The 21727-nt window shown below is 45.7% G+C and overlaps 1 protein-coding gene across 2 annotated transcripts; it reads right to left on the reverse strand.

The window, feature by feature from the left end:
• Window positions 1–10556: 10556 nt before the first annotated feature.
• PSMD4 (proteasome 26S subunit ubiquitin receptor, non-ATPase 4) lies at window positions 10557–21141 on the reverse strand. 2 transcript variants are annotated; one of them, XM_005663470.4, is made up of 10 exons: window positions 21100–21141; window positions 15359–15499; window positions 13812–13926; window positions 13340–13426; window positions 12749–12817; window positions 12368–12583; window positions 11886–12003; window positions 11598–11729; window positions 11447–11514; window positions 10557–10867 (listed from the first exon to the last, which is right to left on the reverse strand). In XM_005663470.4, the coding sequence occupies exons 1-10, from the start codon at window positions 21123–21125 to the stop codon at window positions 10697–10699; spliced, it is 1143 nt and encodes a 380-aa protein (XP_005663527.1). In that variant the 5' UTR covers window positions 21126–21141; the 3' UTR covers window positions 10557–10696. The 2 variants fall into 2 exon arrangements, with proteins under 2 accessions (XP_005663527.1, NP_001038000.1); NM_001044535.1 differs by having other exon boundaries at window positions 10695–10867; window positions 11895–12003.
• Window positions 21142–21727: the final 586 nt, after the last annotated feature.

The raw sequence follows: 21727 nt of genomic DNA on the forward strand, positions 1-21727 counted from the left end.
GTGGCGCGGGTTTTATCCCCACCCTGGGAACTTCCACATGCCATGGGCATGGCCAAAAAAAAAGCAGATTAATTACCCTGCCCAAGAAGTATTGAACCAGTATGTCTCTGAGACCAGGAAGTGACATTTGACTGAATCCCCAATGATTTCTAGGTGTCCTAATGGAATCTATTAATACATCTTGTACTAATTTAATGTGTTTTCACTTTATAATAACTTATTTTGCATCAAATTTGTCTTCTTAAGGCAGGAAGTTACTATTCTCATAGCTCTGACGTCCATAAAGTGTTGATTTTATCAATATTTCAAACAATACCCACTTCTGTTATTTCATCATTACAGTCTTAACTTCCTTGTCATATTGCTCTGATTTCTCTCTTAACTTATCAGATGATGGCCTTGTGTTTTATTCTTATAATTCCATTCCATTCATAGGAAGATCAATAAAAGAATACATCACAAGTATTGGTCAAAATATGACATTGCAGGAGTTCTCATGTGGCTCAGTGGGTTAAGTATCCAGGGTTGTTGCTGCAGTGGCTAAGTTTGCTACTGTGGTGCAGGTTCAATCCCTGGCCAGGAGCTTCTGTGTGTAGCAGATCAGCCAAAAAAAAAGACATTGCGGATTTCCCATCATGCACGGCTCAGTGGTTAACAAACCCGACCAGTAACCATGAGGTTGCAGGTTCAATCCCTGGCCTTGCTCGATGGGTTAAGGATCCAGCATTGCCTTGAGCTGTGGTGTAGGTCCCAGACTTGGCTCAGATCCCGTGTTGCTATGGCTGTGGTGCAGGGCGCCAGCTACAGCTCCGGTTTGACCCCTGGCCTGGGAACCTCCATGTGCTGTGGGTGTGGCCCTAAAAAAAACAAAAAAAAATTGCAATATCATATAAAATCTGAGGAGGCGTTCTTGTGCCTCAGCAGGTTACAAACCCGACCAGTACCCATAAGGATGCCTGTTCAATCCCTGGCTTCCCCACTCAGTGGGTTAAGGATCCGGTGTTGCCTTGAACTATGGTGTAGGCCGGCAACTGCTGCTCCAACTGACTCCTAGCCTGGGAACTTCCATATGCTGCAGGTGTGGCCCTAAAAATCAAAAATCATGATAGATGTTGAAGACCCAGAGAATGAGATGTTGGGGATGTTGAGAGTGAGAAGTAAGAAAGCCCAGGATGGAACTCCTAAGGAACACTAATGTTTTGTTTTGTTTTGTTTTTTGTCCTTTTTTTTGGTATTTCTTTGGGCCGATCCCGCGGCATATGGAGGTTCCCAGGCTAGGGGTTGAATCGGAGTTGTAGCCACTGGCCTACGCCAGAGCCACAGCAACACGGGATCCGGGATCCGAGCCGCGTCTGCAACCTACACCACAGCTCACAGCAACGCCGGATCGTTAACCCACTGAGCAGGGGCAGGGACCGAACCCGCAACCTCATGGTTCCTAGTCGGATTCGTCAACCACTGCGCCACAACGGGAACTCCCATATTCTTTTCATAAATCTCAGCAGAGAAAAGGGAAAAGAATAGACAATTCTATAAACCCAATTGACAGAGGCAACATCATCCTTAGATCATGGTCCTTTAATTCACCTCCATGTATTTGAATAAAAAATTGGCTACTTTAAGGAGTTCCCATCGTGGCACAGTGAAAACGAATCTGACTAGGAACCATGAGGTCGAGGGTTTGATCCCTGGCCTCGCTCAGTGGGTTAAGGATCCTGTGTTGCTGTGAGCTGTGGTGTAGGTCGCAGATGAGGCTTAGATCTGGCATGGCTGTGGCATAGGCCAGCAGCTATAGCTCTGATTAGACCCCTAGCCTGGGAACCTCCGTTATGTCCTGGGTGCGGGCCTAAAAAGACGAAAGACAAAAGAAAAAAAAGAAAAATTGGCTACTTGAAAGATGCTTGTTTCACTTCACATCACGAATATTTTTCCTTTCATTAAGTAACCTATATCCTTGGTGGTTAGAATTTGGAGGTCTCCATAAATAACCTACAATATTTTTGCTATAAAGGAAAACAGTAAAGTATAAAGTCCTCAAGTAAAGTTATTGGCAGCATGGACTTGATATGTATATACCAGGAGGAAAGTACTGGCAGAGCAGATGCTGCAGATAAAAGAGACAGGAGAGAGGGTATAACTGCTGCCAGAAGGGGCTGGAAGAGGCTGGAGAGGAGGGATCCCGAGCTTCCCGCCTGATGGCCTTGACCCCCGCTGCAAAGGTGACATCTTCTGCTGAGAGTGATGGGAGAGTAGAAGGTATGATGAAGCAGTTGCTGCAGGGAAGTGGTGAGAGGGCTGCTGATAATGGGAAACAGCTGTTTCATGGTGGCTCACATTCCAGTGAGTTAGACTGGGTTTTGATCTTGGTTCTGGCCCTTAATTAGCTAAGTGTCCTTGGTCAAAATTCTTAACCTCTCTGAACCTTGAAAGTCTAGATGAAAAAGTTGAAAAGATAAATGACTGAGATCCAATCCACACTTGGGGTCCAGCTGGGTAAGTGAGGGGGGAAAAGGAGCTTGGAAGATGAAGTTATTGACAAGATAGCGGTTTAAATGATTGATTAGAAGGTCTTTGTTCATTAGAGACGGAAACAAAGCAAGGCAGAAGCTATCAGTAAAAGAAAATGAGTTCAAAGAAGTGATTTTTAAATATTTCCTTGTACTACAAAAGTAACATTTTGAAGCATTCCTAAAAGCAACTCCCCCTTCAAATCTTCATTTCTATCCTCCGGAAATAAATATTAAATACTATGAAATTTTCACCTGTCTTGACAGTCCTTGTATTAAACTGGGAAATGATAGGAATAATTGTCACCCATGCTATGCAGCCCAGACCTCAGGTGCAGAAAATGTTCTCTTTTTAAACCTACAAGGTAGTTGTGTCTTTTTTTGGATTGTTTTTTGTTTTATCGGCTGAGTTCACGGCGTATGCAGGTCCCCAGGCCATGGATTGAACCTGCACCAGAACAGCAACTGGAGCCACAGCAATGACTATGCTGGCTCCTTAACCCATTGTGCCACCAGGGAACTCTTAGTTGTGTTTTATCAACAGGAGGCCACAACGACCCCAGACAAAACCAGACTGAACCAGATGGACCCAAGATGATGGACAAAGTGGGGTAAGAATAACCACTTTCCTTACCTTGATTCATCTGTGTTTTCACTCAAGACCCTGAGACCTTGACGAACACTTGCCCTGATTTACCTGCTTGTTTCAGAAGCACCTGGTATTTGGCAGAGATGCACTGCAGCTATGCCTTGAGAGAGAGCATGAACCCCCTTCTCCATCCTCTGGCCATTGGATAAAAAGCCTGTCTCGCTTGCACCAAACTCAGTTTCATAATTGGCAGCTGTTTAATGAGCAAGAAAGAATAGCCAGGAGGACTTCCGTTCAGCTAGGGCCCCAAGGGGGTAGTCTTGTGTCTAATTTGGTCGCAAGAGCCTAGATTCTAGAGCCAAACTTCCTGCTCCATCACCTCCAGGCCATAGAAAAAGTTCTCACACTTTTTGGTCTCGATTTCTTTATCCTCTTAAAAACTGAAGATTCTAAACAGCTTCTGTTTATGTAGACTACATATATTGATATTTACTGTGTTAGAAATTAAAACAGAGGGAGTTCCCGTCCTGGCACAGCGGAAACGAATCTGACTAGGAACCATGAGGTTTCGGGTTTGATCTCTGGCCTCGATCAGTGGGTTAAGGATCTGGTGTTGCTGTAGCTGTGGTGTAGGCCAGCAGCTGTAGCTCCGATTCGACCTGTGGCCTGGGAACCTCCATATGCCGAGGGTGTGGCCTAAAAAAAAAAGGAAATTAAAACAAAATTTTAAATATCAATCCATCTAAAAATAGCAACCTTGGGAGTTCTCCTGTGGCACAGCGGGTCAAGGATTTGGTATTCTCACTGCTGTGGCCGAGGAATTTCCACATGTCTCCAGTGCGGCTAAAAAGAAAAAAATATATATGTCAACCATAAACCTATAACATAATTCAGTTTTTTTTATGAAAAGTAACTATATTTTCCAAAACAAAAATGTAATGAGAAGGGTGCACCATTTTACGTTTTTTGCAATAGAAGACAGTTGGATTCTCATATCTGTATATTCAGTCTTTGCAAAATGTTTTGATTGAAGTATATAAAGAAAATCCAGCCTCACAAAAATGTTGTTGAAAAAAGGAACATTTCAAAACCCTTTTTAAAAATTTATTTATTGGTCATTTTTAGGGCCAAACCTGTGGCATATGGAGGTTCACAGGCTGGGGTTGAACCTGAGCTGTAGCCTACGCCAGAGCCACAGCAACTCAGGAGTCTGTGGCCCACACCACAGCTCAGGGCAATGCTGGAAACTTAACCCACTGAGCGAGGGCAGGGATCGCACCCTCGTCCTCATGCATACTAATCAGTTTTGTTAACCCGCTGAGCCACGATGGGAACTCCTCAAAACCCTTTTTAGATAACTGGATTTTTTTTAGGGGGGCGCTGCATCCATGGCATGTGGAAGTTCATGGACCAGGGATCCAATCCGACTCACACCACAGCAGTAACCATGCTGGATCTTTAACCCACTGCACAAGAGAACTCCCTGGATATTCCTACCCTTTTTTTAAGCTATTCTTTTTTGTTACTACACCAAAATTTGATACATAGTAGTTGGCAAAAGATTAGTCACAATGGGGAATCCAAAACCATGCCAATTAACATCTTGTAATGTTGCATTGAATCCATTGCTTTTTCTTGCTTTTGAAATGCCTCATTTGGAGAATATTTGTTCACTACATAAGGCAGATCTTTCTAATGTTCACACATTACAATATACAATTTTTTTTTTTTTTTTTTTTGGCCATGACTTCGAGATGCAGAAGTTTTCAGGCCAGGGATTGAACCTGAACCACAGCAGTAACAATGCTGAGTCCCCAACCACTAAGCCACCAGGAAACTCCCTCAGTTTTCCTCAAAGTGAAGCTCACTTCATTTATTTTTGATAAATATTCAAGTCTAAATAAACATAGTTTGTCCGACAGTTGTTCTTTTAAGTAGAAGTGCCATTCTGCAAACCTCGTGGCTAGTTCATCCATAGCACAAACAATTGCACAAGTGATCTTCCTCAACCAGGATGCAGCCAAGTGCTCTATGAGTATTTCCCACTTTACTGCAGACAATACTAAAGATGTGAACTTAAGGGTTGAGGTTTAATACAATTAATGTTTTACTGCTTCATCAAGGACAGTCTTATGTTTGTCAAGCCAGGAGTTTGCAGGGGTGAAGGACAAATGACTGCCAGCACATTGTGCTGCCACTGCCTTGGATTTATGCTAAGACACCAACAGTTTTATCCCCACTGCTTTAGCATCAGTGTGAGTGTGAACCCAGTGGGAGAGGCATGTAACATCATAGCATAGCACTACTACGACAATAGTTTTGACTTCACAAACCCCCTGAAAGGGTCCTGGGAGCCCCCAGGGTTCATGGACCACACTATCAGAACCATCACTGTAGAGGTAAGCTACCTACCTTTTCTGGCTTTCAGTTTCCTTGTTTATAAAATAGGATTAATAATACCAGTTACCTCATAGTGTTGCTGTGAAAGCTAAATGATTTAAAACAAAGCATTTAAAACAGCCCCTGGCACAGTGTGTTACACAAGCAATTGCCGATATTATAATCAGATATCCAATGTCATTAAATGTTCTCCCCAAATACATTTTTTGATAGTGTATTATTCCACATTAATTTAAATAATGGTTAGATATTAGGTTGTTTCCAATTGTTCAACACCCTTCTACATAAGTCTTTGGCCCTTTTTTGATAATTTAGAGTGAATTTCTGAGGTAGAACTGCCCAGAGCCCATCTGTTTTTTCACAATACTGTTAAAAAGTATATAGGCAATATCAAAGTGGGAGAGCTAAAAAGAGAGGGGGTCTATGGGCCAAGTGAGTACTTGACTTCAGCAGGGAGCATTTCTTTTTTTTTAATGGCTACACCCATGACATATGGAAGTTCCTGGGCCAGGGATCAAACCCATACCTCTGCAATGACCCAAGCCACTGCACACTGCAGTTGCATTAACCCACTCTACCACAGTGGAGACTCCCTCGAGCATTTCTTTTTTTTCCTTCTTCTTCTTAGAGCCACACTTGCAGCATATGAAAGTTTCTACAGCTGCTGGCCTACGCCACAGCAATGTGGGATCCAAGCCACATCTGTGACCTACACCACAGCTCATGGCAACATCGGATCTTTAACCCACTGAGCAAGGCAAGGGATAGAACCCATGTCCTCATGGATACTAGTTGGGTTCGTTACCGCTGAGCCAGAATGAGAACTCCAGGAAGCATTTCTTTATGTGGACGTGACCCAGGGTGTTGCTATGAATAAGAATGAATTAACTATGATGATGAATTGGAAGAAGTCAAGGTGCTGGCTGAGTCACCCTCATGAACAGTGAAGTCACCAGGTTGGCATGCAGAGGACCAGACTGGGACACAGGTCCCATCATGACTTGATGGGTGGACTCTGCCAGAACATGACTTCCCTGAGGAACCACACCCAGGACCAGGAAAGCCAAAACGGACAGTATCTTTAAAACCAATACATATAAAAGATTCCTAAGCCCTAGACAATGAGCCATTTCTTTCAAGTAATAATTTGATTCAAAAATACAGAGTTCCTGGAGTTCCATGGTGGCTCAGCAGTTAATGAATCCAACTAGCTTCCGTGAGGACACGGGTTTGATCCCTGGCCTCGCTCAGTGGGTTAAGAATGTGGTGTTGCCATGAGCTGTGGTGTAGGTCAAAGAAACGGCTCTACTCTGGCGTTGCTGTGGCTGTGGTATAGGCCGGCATCTAGAGCTCCAATTTGACCCCTAGCCTGGGAACCTCCATATGCTGCAGGTGTGGCCCTAAAAAGAAAAAAAAAAAAAAAAAAAAAAAAAACCCCAAAACCAAAAAACTAGATTTCCCCAAAATGCAGACACAAGCATCTACAAATTCATTATTCAGAAATAGAACTCAGGAATTCCTGTCATGGCTCAGTGGTTAATGAATGCGACTAGGAACCATGAGGTTGTGGGTTCGATCCCTGGCCTCTATCAGTGGGTTAAAGATCCAGCGTTGCATTGAGCTGTGCTGTAGGTCGCAGACGTGGCTCGGATCCTGAGTTACTATGGCTGTGGTATAGGCCAACGGCTACAGCTCCAATTAGACCCCTAGCTTGGGAACCTCCATATACTGTGGGTGCAGCCCTGGAAAAAGACAAAAAGACAAAAAGAAAAAAGAAAAAGAAATATAACTCATCCAATATGAATATAACCACAAAGTAATTTTTCTTTTTTTTTTTTTTTTCTGTCTTTTTAGGAAAAGGCTAAGTTAGTTTTTTCAGCTTTTTTTTTTTTTTTAAATCTTAAGACTGTGTAGAACCCTGAAAATATACTAATATTACTATTCTTTTTTTTTTTTTTTTGTCTTTTTAGGACTGCACCGCGGCCTATGGAGGCTCCCAGGCTAGGGGCTGAATCCACGCTACAGCTGCTGGCCTACACCACAGCCACAGTAACACGGGATCCGAGTTGCATCTGCGACCTACACCACAGCTCACGGCAATGCTAGATCCTTAACCCACTGAGCAAGGCCAGGGATTGAACCCGCAACCTCATGGTTCCTAGTCGGATTCATTAAACACTGAGCCATGACAGGAACTCCCAAAGTAGGTTTTCTAGCTTCATTTTGTGGAACCTTGTTTACATTCAGGCTTTAAAGTCTGATTTAGGACACTGAAAATGAAATTCATCAAATACTGGCCCAGGAAGAAGTAATAGTACAGATCACTGGTGAAAGGGTTTTTCAACAATACCATAACGAAAGGTTTTCCATATTAAAAAACTGAAATTGGATCCCTATCTCAATGTACACAGAAATCAATTCAAGAAGGAATAAGGAATTTCTATGTGAAAGGTAAAACCATAGGACTTTAAAAAGAAAACAGAGGAGTTCCCATCATGGCTCAGGGGTTAACGAATACGATGAGCATCCATGAGGACTCAGGTTCAATCCCTAGCCTCACTCAGTGGGTTAAGGATCCGGTGTTGCCATGAGTTGTAGTATAGGTCGCAGACGCAGCTTGATCCCGAGTTGCTGTGGCTGTAGCGTAGGCAGGCGGCTACAGCTCGATTCAATCCCTAGCCTGGGAACTTCCATAAGCTGTGGGTATGGCCCTAAAACAACAAAAAAATAAATAAATAAAATTTTAAAAAAGGAAAAAGAAAACAGAGTGTCTTTCTCACCTTTGGAAGAGTTTGCTGTACATAAGACACACTAACCTAGGAGTTTCCTGGTGGCTTGGCAGTATAAGGCTCTGGCATTGTCACTGCTGTGGCTCTGGTTACTGGCCCCAGAACCTTTGTGTGCTGAGGATATGGAGAAAAAAAAAAAAAAGAAAAAGAAACACTAACCTTGAAATAAAATATTGAGAGGAGTTCCTGTCATGGCTCAGCAGTAACAAACCCAACTAGTATCCATGAGGATGTGGGTTTGATCCCTGGCCCTGCTCAGAGGGACAGGGATCCAACAATGCCATGAGCTATAGTGTAAGTCGCAGATGAGGCTGGGATCCCATGTTGCTGTGGCTGTGGCTATGGCTGGCACCTGAAGCTCTGATTCGACCCCTAGTCTGGGGACTTCCTTATGCCACAGGTGTAGCTCTAAAAAATAGCAAAAAAAAAAAAAAAAAAAAAAGGGAAAATACAAGTCAGAGAGAACATATTTGAAACATATATAACCAATAATGACTTAGTACCAAGAATAAAGAATTCCTACAAAACATCTATAAAAAGACAAACCAACAGAAAAATGGACAAGACATGAAGAGACATTTCACAAAAATGGAAATACAAAGACCTATTTTTTAAAAATTGAAAAGATGGTACACTTCATTAGTAATCAGGTAAATGCAAATCAAAATTGCAAGGAGTTAACATTTTATCCTCACTAGATTGGCAGAAATTAAGAAGTTTTAATGATATCAAGGGCTGGAAAGATGTGGTCAATAGGAATTCTTATACCACAGGAAGGAGTAGAAATTCATAAATCACTTTGAAAAATAATTCAGCATTATCTGGTAAAATATCCTAAAGAAACTCTTGCACAGGTTCATCGGGAGAGATGTACAAAAAAATCTCCTGTGATCCCATAGGCAAGAGAAAAATAACTGGAAGCAATGCCAAATCCATGCACAGGAAAATGGAGATTATAGAATATTCAAGTATACAAACAACAATGAAAAATAAACAACAGCGACATGCAGAAACTTTGATGAACCTAAGAAACAAAACCATTTGTTAAAAAAGCAAGTTGCAGAAGTCTCACAGAATAACTTTTTTTTTTTACGTCCGTACCTGCGGCAAATGGAAGTTCCCAGGCTAGGGGTGGGACTGGAGCTGCAGCTGCTTGCCTACATCACAGCCACAGCAACTCAAGAGCCAGCAACACCGGATCCAAGCCACATCTTCGACCTACACCCACGGCTCGTGGCAAAGCTGGATCCCACTGAGTGAGGACAGGGAACTGAACCCACATCCTCAAGGATTCTAACATGTTGAACCACAAAGGGAGCTCCCATGAAACTATTTTTTATAAAGCTTGAAAACAAGCAAAACTAAACATATTCTCATCAGCAATCTTTATGTATATGAGAAAACAATGAAGAGGAAAAACAATAAATAAAAATAATGAATAATAAATTCAGGATAGTATCTCTGAGGATGTAAAGAAGGCATAGATGTATGGCAAGATACTAATTACATTCTAGCTCTTAAACTCAGTGGTTTTAGATATGCTCATTTTCTTATGCTTCACAATTTATATATAGTTTAAGTATTTTATATGTCAAATATTATTTACCTCTTTAAATATAATAAACAAAGGGGGAGGTTATGCGAATTGTGCATTCTATTCCACACGCCACCAAAAACCTTCCTCTAAATCTGGTGCTCCACGGAGACAGATCATGCTTCTCCTTCAGACCCCACCCAGTGAAAGGCCTCCAAGATCCTGCGTCTTTGTTACTCTGCTGCCTACTTTTCCACCTCTGTCGCCTGGGTGCAGCCAGCGTCCGAGAGCCAAAGCGCCTCCACCCCATCAGCACACGCTGTTCCTATCGACTGGAAACACTCCCCTCTCTCAGCTGATGAACCTTTGCCCCATTAGCTCAGAAGTTACCTCCAGGAGCCTTCCCAGAGGCTGCAAGACTTTGGCCCTCTCTCCTTATCGGTCCCATGGCACCTTGTTCAGGCCTCTCTTTAGACACATCTCAGCCGCGGGTAACCGCTCACTTACAGGCTGGCCCTTCCCTGGATGTTGCATACTTCCCTAAAGGCCAGTTCTGTTTCCTACTCACCTCTGCGGTCACAGTGTCTAACACAAGTGGCCCTTGGCAAGGCTTTTTCTAAAGAAGGACGGTCGTGGGTGGAGATGGGAAGGGGAATGGCAGCAGGCAGAACTCCACAGGGAGTGCTCTCCTGCACTCTGTGGGACCCTCCCCTCTCTCACACTCAAAGCTACCATGGTTTGAAGCAAAAAAGGAAAAAAAAAGTTGCCAAGCTTTATTTAGGTGCAGCGGTTACAGATAACACATCTAAACCCCATATCCCACCCCACCCTACAAGGCAGCCCCACAAACAGGCTCAGCTCCCCTTTCCCTCCAGTCTCACTTCTTGTCCTCCTCCTTCTTGTCCTTCTTGCCATCCTTGGTGGCCTGTGAGGCCAGGGAGCCCATGGCATTTCGAATGGCCTCATTGTTGGGATCCACGCCTGGAAGGTTCTCAAGGACACTCTGAAGGAACTCGGGGTCCTGCATCACGTCATAATCATCCTCCTCCTGAGAAAGGGCAGTGTCAGCTCGGGGCAGGGGGCAGGCCGACTGGGGGGCGAGCAAGAGATGTGAGCCCTCTCCCCACCCGACCAGGGCTGGAGGCACTTCTAGCCAAGGGAGGAAGGACGATTTGGGAAAGCTGCCAGTGCTATGAACTCAAACACTTACTACTGACCAATTAGAAGAGAAGCCTGAGAACTTTGCTTCCTGAGCTCAAAGGGTAAAAACAGATGCCTTTAGGTTCCCTGCTGTCAGACACCCACTCCTCCTTTTTCTCTTTTCAGACCCTCTTTCCACCCTCCTGGGAAGAGAGTATCACTGAGAATTGTCCAGACTGCTCCCACCAGCAAGGAAGGAAAACTACAGGACAGCAGGACACATCTCCAACTCTGGCCACCAGCATTCTTGCCTTAGCAAGATTTACAAACAAGAAATGGACATCTGTGTGTTTTTTTGCTTCTGCTTCTTGAAGAGCTCATCTATGAAACTCTGACAGAGTTATGGCCCCAGGCCTAGAGGGCTGAGGATCTGAACACAAGCAGATTGTAAGCCTGCCCCGGGCAGGGGGTCATGGCTGGCCCTCACCTTGGCAGGCTCAGATGTGTCCATGGCTGAATTGGCATCAATGTCAGCGGATTCTGCCTGGCCGAATTCTGAGGAAAAGAGGTCGGCCTGTTCAGTTCCACTTCCCCACCCAATCTCTCTGCCTCGGCACCACCACCCAGGCCCAGCTCACCTGCGCCCTGCAGGGACATCTGCATGGCATAAGCAATCTGTTCTTCCTCGGTCATACTGCTTAGGTCAGGGAGCCCGGTGCGGCCAAACTCCTGCTGGCTGATGGTCATCTTCAGCAGGGCATCGTCGGAGTCTGGGAAAAGGAAGAGAGCGGCAGGATGGAACTGTGCCATATTCCACCCAGACCCACCCCAAACCAGGTGTTCCCACGCTGCCAGACCCCACCCCCACCCCCACGTCCACGCAAGCTTCTGCTGAGCACCCCGCAGTCCCGGGACTTCAGATCCACCTCTTTCACCTTCAGTCCCAGTCGTAGCAATCCCGGCCTCCGCGGCAGAGGCGGCAGCTGCCCGCCGCGCCTCCTCCTCCTGCCGCTGCCGCTGCTCTTCCATAGAAACACGCAGGGCCTGGCCAAGGGCAGGGAAGGTCAGACATCCTCCGGCCCTCACTCCCACTGGGCACTAGGGAAGGCAGCTGAGGGGTGGGAGGGGAATGGAGCATAAAGGGGCAGCTTTTGGTTTATACACATGGGGATGAAGCTGGAAGATGACAGGTGACCCAGGAAAAAAAGACGGACTTGGGAGAAGCAAACAAGAGAGTCTGACACTGGTGTCCCTAGACATCAGATAGAATTATGTGGAAGAGGGACCAAGAGAGGGTCTAGGAAAACAAGCAAGGATGCTTAGGAGTGTCTAGCCCTAGAGAAGCTTCGTCAGCAGAGAAGGCGGAATGAGGACCCCTGGGCTCTACCTGAGGTCAACATTTGCTCACCAGGGCCAGCTCAGGATCAGCACTGGGATCCACTCCAAATTCAAAGTCACTGGCACCAAGACCCAGCATGGCACCACCTTCCCCAGCCAGAATCGGAGAACTGATGAGGGCATCAGCCAAGCTGGGCCCAGGAGGCACTGTCACCAGATGAGAACCGGTTCCATCTTTGCCATTCAATGTGTTTACGAAGGCAGTCAGCTTTTCTGTGTTCACCTCCTGGGGCGGGAAGGACACAAGAGGCTCTTCTTCCCACCCTGCTCCCCATTTCTGCCTGCTCAGCTCCTGTCTGCAGCTACTCCCTCACAGTGAGACACTCCTCTGGGTAAGGACTGTCCTGTTTACAAGCAAGGCAGTCAAAGCCCCCAACCGGTCCTTACTCACCTCTTCCCCAAAATTGATAATGTCAACATTTACTTTCTCCTTCTTGAGGCGTTTAGCCAATTTCACCAGCTGGGAAGAAGGGGAAAGAAATGAGGAAATCTGTTCCATACCATGAGGGAAGACAACCCACCTCACAAAGGCATACAGGACCTCTCCAAGGTCCCCCAACAGGAACACTGACTGCTGCATAACCACCTCTCCCCAGACGGACAACCTGATGCCTCTGCCAGGCACTCCTAAGGGCCAATAGCCCCCATTCCCAAATACCTGCTGCCCAAATTCCCCAACAGTCACTTGGACTCACATCTTTTTTTTTTTTTTGTCTTTTTGCCTTTTTGCTATTTCTTGGGCTGCTCCCGTGGCATATGGAGGTTCCCAGGCTAGGGGTCGAATCGGAGCTGCAGCTGCCAGCCTACGCCAGAGCCACAGCAACATGGGATCCGAGCCTCGTCTGCAACCTACACCACAGCTCACGGCAACGCCGCCGGATCGTTAACCCACTGAGCAAGGGCAGGGACCGAACCCGCAACCTCATGGTTCCTAGTCGGATTCATTAACCACTGCGCCATGACGGGAACTCCATGGACTCACATCTTTCTCATTGTCCTCCACAGGGCTTCCCACGAAGGCAATGATACGCATCTTGTGATTCTTGCCCTGCCGGTGCTTCAGGGCCAGCTTGAAAAGGAAAAGCAAGTTCTCAGTCAGCCAGGGGAATCACCCAGCTCTTTCCTGTGGCTCTGTTCTTCTTCTGATGGCTTCTATGCACCTCAAGCCACCGTCCTGCTCACACCAGGTCTAAAGCCCCTCTCCCACCCTTCCCCTCTTGTGGCTTCTCTGTGGATAAGACGGAGGGGTTAATTCTCAATTCTAGGGATTTTTCCTTTCAAGATCCTCACCGATCCTGGGATTCATCCCACCACGTCCTTTCTTCTCCTTTCTCTAGGTCTTCTCTCTTCCCTTGCCCTGGTTCCAGCTCAAGATTCCAGGGCAGAAATGAACAAGAGTAGAGCCAGAGCCCCAGAGCAGGGCAGAACCCCCAAAGGAATCCAGTAGGACTCACATGGGCCACGCGGATGCCAGTGCAGAACGTGATCTTGCCCTTGGGTTGGACAGTGTGGAGCTTAGACAGGATGCGGCCGGTGTCAGGGGTGAGTGTGGTCAGCACTTCACAGTCACTGGGATGTGGGGAAAGCAATTCTGTGACTTCAGGTCAGGACAAGTCCTCCAAACTGTGTTTGACTCATCTTTTCTTTAGAGACTTTGATAATAACTGTAATTTCTATTTTTCTTAATTAAGCATCTAGCATTTAGAGTAGACCTCACACAAGTTCTAACCACACACACACAAAAAAATTTGTAACTATGTGAGACATGGATATTAATTAAACTTACTGTGGTGGTCATTTTGCAATGTACACATTTATCAAATTACTATGTTGTACACCTTAAGCTTATACAGCATTGCACATCAATTATATTTCAACAAAACTGAGAAAGTTTAGGAGTTCCCACTGTGGTGCAGTGGGTTAAAAATCCAGTGTAGGTTGTATCTGTGGCTCAGATTCACTCCCTGGCCTGGGAACTTCCATGTACCCTGATTCGGGGCGGGGGGGACTGGAGAAAGTTTAGATATGAAACGCAGAAAATAAGAAGGGATTGATTTTGTGAGAAACTTGTCATCTTGTTCCAATATTTCCCCCAATCCCTCTCATGCTATTTTTTTTCTTTTTTACTTTTTTTGGCCACACCTAAGGTATGTGGAAGTTCTCAGGCCAGGGATCAAATCCAAGCCACGGCTGCAACCTAGACCACACCTGCAGCAACACCAGGTCCTTCACCTACTGAGCCACAGTGGGAGCTCCCTTCCTCATGTTATCTTGCTCTCAGGACCATGGAAATCCTCCTCAACAGCTGGATGCTACTTCTTATCTCTCCCACCCTCTCCATTTCTAGCTAATAACATGTATAATGGGATGGGGGGGGTCACTCATTTAAGGACTGTCAGTTCCCAAAACGAATCACTTTTGGGGTAACAGGATGTATGATAATGTGTCTTAGGGCACTGACCCCAAAATTACTTTTTTTTTTTTTTTTGTCTTTTTGCCTTTCCTAGGGCCGCTCCCACAGCATATGGAGGTTCCCAGGCTAGCAGTCCAATCGGAGCTGTAGCTGCCAGCCTATGCCACAGCCACAGCAATGCAGGATCCAAGCCACGTCTGTGACCTACACCACAGCTTACAGCAATGCCAGATCCTTAACCCACTGAGCAAGGCCAGGGATGGAACCCACAACTTCATCATTCCTAGTCAGATTTGTTAACCACTGTGCCACAACGGGAACACCCCAAAATTACTTTTTTATTGCCTTTACAATAAACTGTGACATTTTACCCCAGGAGATTTAGCTTCATGACTGTATTGAATTCAGGTTAACAGTAAAAACAAGATGCTATTTATATTGAATGGTGCAGAAGGTAGTCTAGGAAGGTGATGGGCAAAAGCAGCCTCACAGAATCTACAGCAGGGTAGGTCCCTGGCTACCACAGCAGGTCACATACAGGAAACACCCCCACCTCCCCTAAACCCCCGTCTGCTCCGCCCCACGTACTTGGCCAGGGTGATGAGGCCCACGTTGTTCTCAGGGTTGCTGCGGGTCTTCGAGTGACAGACTATGTTGACGGCATCCTGTTGAGCCTGCAGCCGGGTAGGCAAGAAGTCCCCATTCCGCATATACTCACTGTTGTCCACACTGTCAGGTCAGGAGTGAAGGAGAGAGAAGACACACTGCAGGAGCTCTCTGAGACATTCCCTCCCGTTCCAGGGACCCCCACCTCCTTTAACCCCTCTCCCCTAAGAGGCCCTGTGGCTTCAGTCTTTGTGGAACAGAGAATCACCTGCTACCTTTTTTTTGGGGGGGGGGGCATGCCTACAGCATGCAGAAGTTCCCTGACCAGGGATCGAACCTGAGCCACAGCAGTGACAACGCCGGATCTTTAACTGCTAGGTCATGAGGGAACTTTTTTTTTTTAGGCTTACTCTAGACTTACTGACTCAAAATAACCAACGGAGGAAAAACAACTGAAATGTCTGCAAGGGATTCTATAAGCACTGAGGCTTGCGATCTACTGATGTACCACATCCACCTTTTTATAAAGTGCTTTTACATGTTACTAAGCATGGTCATGGAGGAACACGCTGTCTGCCACTAAAACAGGAGTATTCCCGAGTTGCTGTTGTGACTCAGCAGATTAAGAAACCGACTAGTATCCATGAGGATGCAGGTTTGATCCCTGGCCTCGCTCAGTGGGTTAAGGATCCAGCGGTGCTGTGAGCTGTGGTGTAGGTTGCAGACGCACCTCGGATCCCAAGTTGCTGTGGCTCTAGCATAGGTGGGTGCATACAGCTCCGATTCGACCCCTAGCCTGGGAACCTCCATATGCTGTGAGTGCGGCCCTAAAAAAAGACAAAAAGAAAAAAAATTATAAAATAACACACACTTGGCAGAAATGAGTGCAGGAAAGCCCAGTGTAATTTTCCAGTTAAATGTTTAACAGCTTTGCCAGCTGGACTGAAGTGCAAAAATGAGGTCTCATAGTTTTGGGGGTCTCACCTATCCTATCCCTGCAACTTTACACAATCTATAAAAATCCAAATAACATGAAATACAAGTACAGCTTCCTGGAGCCCAAAAGAAGGCAAGTAAGTGAGGCAGTTACATATGCTCCTGAACAGAATCAATTCTCGCTGACCTGAGGTCCCTCAGAACTCTAAAAGGAACCAGTGGCCCCATTTCTACTGGTAAGCAAAATATGGGCTTGGGGAAAATATTTTTTCTTTAGTATCCTTTGCCTGACAGTGAATATAAAGGAAAAATGATGAAGAAAGGTTAATTAAGAAGCCACTGGAAGACAAGTAGAACAGGGAAGGAAGGGCAGCATTAAGGCACAGGTTCAAATCCCTAGTCTACTACTCTCTAGATCTATGATCTTGAGGAAGCTATTTCATTTCTCTAAGGTCCAGTTACCTAATTGGACAAATGGGTTTTATTAGACCTACCCTCATAGGGTTGCTATGAGAAGTAAATGCATGGCAAATACTCAGCACAGTGCCTAACCATAATCATGAAACACAGACTAGTTCTCACACGGGAAACTCAATCTGCATAAAGGAGGTCAAAGGCTGCCCCTCCTGACCATGCCGGTATATTTTTTTCTCTGATACACTGTTTCCAATATCTCTCCCAGCAGGGAAGAAACTGCTTCTCTAGCTTCAAATTCAGTGGTGGGTCTGAATATAAAAACAATGGAAGCTTTGAGGAGCATGTAGATGGAAGAGCTACTAAGTATAAAGACTGTGGGCAGGCCCAGCAGATGGATGAGGGCTGGAAGGAAGGTGTTGAGGAAGAGGGAGGGCTTGAGAGGGAGGGAGAGCTGATGGTGCAGAACAGGGTGGCAGCTCTCACAATGGGTCCTGTGTGCATCAGAACCACTGCCAGGGTGATGGTCACGCTGGCATTTACATTCAAAACCCAGCTGCCTTTACACCGATGTAGGCATCCCTAAGAAACGCAATATTTAGCTTTTCCAATGTTGAACTTTATATGAATGGAATAATATATGTACTTCTTTTGACTACTTTTGCTCAATTGTATGTAATTTTTCCTAACAAAAATTTTTATCAAAATAAGGGCTTACGGTATTATCCAGCTTGGAGTTCCCATGGTGGCACAGCAGCAACAAACCTAATAGTATCCATGAGGACACAGGTTCAATCCCTGGCCTTGCTCAGTGGGTTACGGAGCCAGCGTTGCCGTGAACTGTGGTGTAGGTTGCAGATGAGGCTCAGATCCCACGTTGCTGTGGCTGTGGTGTAGGCCGGCAGCTGCAGCTTCAGTTTGACCCCTAGCCTGGGAACTTCCATATGCCATAAGTGCAACCCTAAAAAGACAAAAAATAAAAAAGAACCCAGATGCCTAGACTTCCCTGGCTGGGAGTCTGACTCTCAGATCGACAGCAGTCAAATAAATATACACAATTTTTTATTTTATTTTATTTTGCATTTTAGGGCCAAATCTGCAGCATATGGAAGCTTCCAGGCTACAGGTCAAATCAGAACTGCAGCTGTTGCCCTATGCCACAGCCACTGCAATACCAGATCCAAGCCATGTATGCAACCTATACTGCAGCTTGCAGCAACCTATACTGCAGCTTGCAGCAACACCAGATCCTTTAACCCACTGATTGAGGCCAGGGATTGAACCCACGTCCTCATGGATACTAGTCAGGTTCTTAACTGCTGAGCCACAACGGTAACTCTGAATATACACAATTTTTATTTTTTAATTTTTTTTTTTTGTCTTTTTTTTTGCTTTTTCTAGAGCCGCTCCTGTGGCATACGGAGGTTCCCAGGCTAGGGGTTGAATCAGAGCTGTATCCACCCGCCTATGCCAGAGCTGCAGCAACGCGGGATCCAAGCTGCGTCTGCAACCTACACCACAGCTCGTGGCAATGCTGGATCCTTAACCCACTGAGCAAGGCCAGGGATTGAACCCACAACCTCATTGCTCCTAGTCGGATTTGTTAACCACTGAGCCACGACGGAACTCCTATACACAATTTTTAAAAAGCTCTTTCAGAAAATTCTGATGCAGAGCAAGGCATGAACCCCTGCAGATAAAAAGGAGTGGCTCTCATGGTTATTCCACCCAAGGCTGGGCTCTTACAATAAGCCACCAATGTGTCTCTCTAGGCCTAATCTTTCCTCCTTTACACCAAATCAAATTAATACTTCCCCCCTCCTTTTAAAGGGGGCACCTTCGGCATATGGAAGCTCCCGGGGTTAAGGGCTGAACTGGAGCTGCAGCTGCCAACCTACGCCACAGCCACAGAAACACCAGATCCAAGCTGCGTCTGTGACCTACACCACAGCTCTCGGCAACACCAGATCCTTAATCCACTGAGCAAAGCCAGGGATCAAATTTGCATCCTCATGAATGCTACTCAGGTTCGTAAGCCGCTGAGCCACAACTCGAACTCCTGGATCAATATTCTCTTTTTTTTTTTTTTTTGTCTTTTTTTGCTATTTCTTGGGCCGCTCCCGCGGCATATGGACGTTCCCAGGCTAGGGGTCGAATCGGAGCTGTAGCCGCAAGCCTACGCCAGAGCCACAGCAACATGGGATCCGAGCCTCGTCTGCAACCTACACCACAGCTCACGGCAACGCCAGATCCTTAACCCACTGAGCAAGGGCAGGGACCGAACCCGCAACCTCATGGTTCCTAGTCGGATTTGTTAACCACTGCGCCGCAACGGGAACTCCCTGGATCAATATTCTTAAATGCCATTTTGTACACAGTTCCACCTCCACCAGACTCAGAACTTTTTCAGCAGTCCTCTATTGAAGGTACAAGACAGAACTCAGTGTCCTTAGCCCGACAATTGTGGACTTCCATATACATTCTCCAAAAAAAAAAAAAGAACCATCTTAAACCAACAATTAAAACAACGTCACACCAATCTATTTCCTACTCCCTAAACATACCTTGAGAATTTACACTGCAGCAGCTTTATGCTCTTCTCTCCACGTGTAATAGCTTCCCTTCCTCAACATCTAAGACCTTTCTTAAATTCTTTCTCAAGGATTCCTCAAGTGCAATGGAAACCAATATACGTACAGTGCTATACAATTTACAGAGCTCCATATTATACATTTTACCTACCTAAGCCATAAGAAAAATAGATGTTATTATTCTCATTTTTTTAAAAAAGTGAGAGATTTAATACATTCTCAAGAACATGTAGCTAGTCATGACCTAAAACAGAGGTTTTTGATTCCAAATCCTGTCCTCTTTCTACGTTTTTTTTTGTCCTTTTTTTTTTTTTTTTTTTTTTTTAGGGCTGCCCCCATGGCATATGGAGGTTCCCAGACTAGGGGCTGAACTGGAGCTGGAGCTGCCGGTCTACACCACAGCCACAGCAACACTAGATCCTTAACCCACTGAGCAAGGAGAGGGATCAAATCTGCATCCTCATGGATGCTAGTCAGATTTGTTTCCACTGAGCCATGATCGACAGCAGAGTCCCAGTTAAATTTGAATTTCAGGAGTTTCCTCTGTGGCTCAGCAGTTAATGAACCCGACTAGCATCCATGAGGACTTGGGTAGCATCCTGGCCACCCACAGTGGGTTAAGGATCTGTCACTGCCATGAGCTGTGGCGTAGGTCGAAGACGCAGCTTGGATACTGCAGTGCTGCAGCTCTGGCAGAGGCCAGGGTTACAGCTCCTACTGGACCCCTAGCCTGGGAACCTCCATATGCCGAGGGGAGGCCCTAAGAAGACAAAAGACAATAAAATAAAAAAATAAAAATAAATTTGAATTTCAGATAAACAATAACTTTTTAGTATAAGTATGTTCCACATAATATTTGAGATATACTTATATCCATTTTTAACATCAAAACATATTGCTTATTTGAAATTCAAATTTAAATGGGCAGCTTATATGCAATCTAGCAATGCTAACCTCCTGGCAGAGATACTCTTGGGTGTCTGTCCATCCAACTGGCTATTTGTTTGTGTTTGCGTACTAGTCTGTGTTTATTCTATGCTCACACTTAGAAGAAACTCCTGAAACCCTGCAAAAGTTTGTGTTCTCAGCTTCTAATCCGACTCCTAATAGCTACTCAGCCAAGTATGAGACTGATGAAGAGAGCTAGCTCACTGGATAAGAGCCCTTGTGTCAGATAATTCTGGGTTTAAATTTTAGCTCCACTACTTAATTAGCTGTGTGACTTTGTGTAAGTCATTTTAAAATTGACGAGACTCCGTATCCTCATCTGTAAAAGGGAGGGACTTTAAGTATAGTGAGGTTTAAGTGAAATAAAGTAAGTTAAACGCCTGACATTTAGAAAGCAACCTGTAAGCTGTACCTTTGAAGATGATACAGAGAAAGGCAATAGAGTTAGACACGAGTAAATGGGGACGGGGAAGGGATTTATCATCTCTTCCTAACATCCATCATTTAGAAGAGGAGGGCAGAAGACCATCAGGATGAGTCTGAGAGTCGAACTCTAGCTAAAGACGCTGGAATAGAGAAAGGCAGCAAGAATCGGCCGGTCAATGGCTGTACGCGGGCTGAGGATTAAAGGGGGACACCCGGGGCCTGTTCTCCGGGAACTAACTCCGGGGCCCGGGGATGACTCAGGGAGTCGATGCACCGCCTTCCTTCCCGGCCCGGGGCCTCAACTCGCCCATAAGGCCCCGTCCCCACCCCAGGCCTGCCCGGCCTCCGAGCTACACGCGCCCCCGACCCAGTCCCGCTGCCCCACAGGGGCCCGAAGTAGTTCCTCACCAAACCATAGTGCTTTCTAACACCATCTTGCCAGCTTTCTCCCTCCCCGACCGGTTCTCCTGGACCACCTAACAACAACTCCTCCAATTGGCCCAGCGTTCATCACCAATCATAGGTCTCTGATCGACCAACTGGTTCCGCCTCCATCCTCCGCGATGCGTTCTGGGAATTGTAGGCGCCGCCAAAATAAAAGGGATTGCAGTTTCCTTGTGGCTGAAGGGGTTAAGGATTCTTCCTCGTCACTGCAGCGGCTTGGGTGGCTGCTGTGGCGCTGGTTACATCCCTGGCCCTGGAAATCCACATGCAGCCGGCGTGGCAAAAAAGAAAAAAGACAAGTGCTATGGTTATGTCTGTTCCAGCATCATCTTTTAAAAATAATGGTGGGATGACTAGTGACTTTTCAGCTCCCCCTGTTCCCCATGGCACTTTGTTCGTCTAACTGCTAAACCCTTTTACCCCTGAATTGCATTTGTTTGTGTATCTAACGCTCCCTTTTCATTAAGAGCAGGAAAGTTGTCTTTTTTTTTTTTTTTTTTCCATTATAGCTGGTTTACATTGTTCTGTCAATTTTCCGATGTAGAGCAAGGTGACCCGTTATAGCACAATTTTGAAGCCAGGTGATGGGTAC

Source organism: Sus scrofa, chromosome 4 (genome assembly GCF_054392235.1).
Source record: "Sus scrofa isolate SSC_HxYL_T2T_F1_AM1 chromosome 4, Sscrofa_HxYL_maternal_Yorkshire_Landrace_v2.0, whole genome shotgun sequence".
NCBI classification, from domain to species: domain Eukaryota; kingdom Metazoa; phylum Chordata; class Mammalia; order Artiodactyla; family Suidae; genus Sus; species Sus scrofa.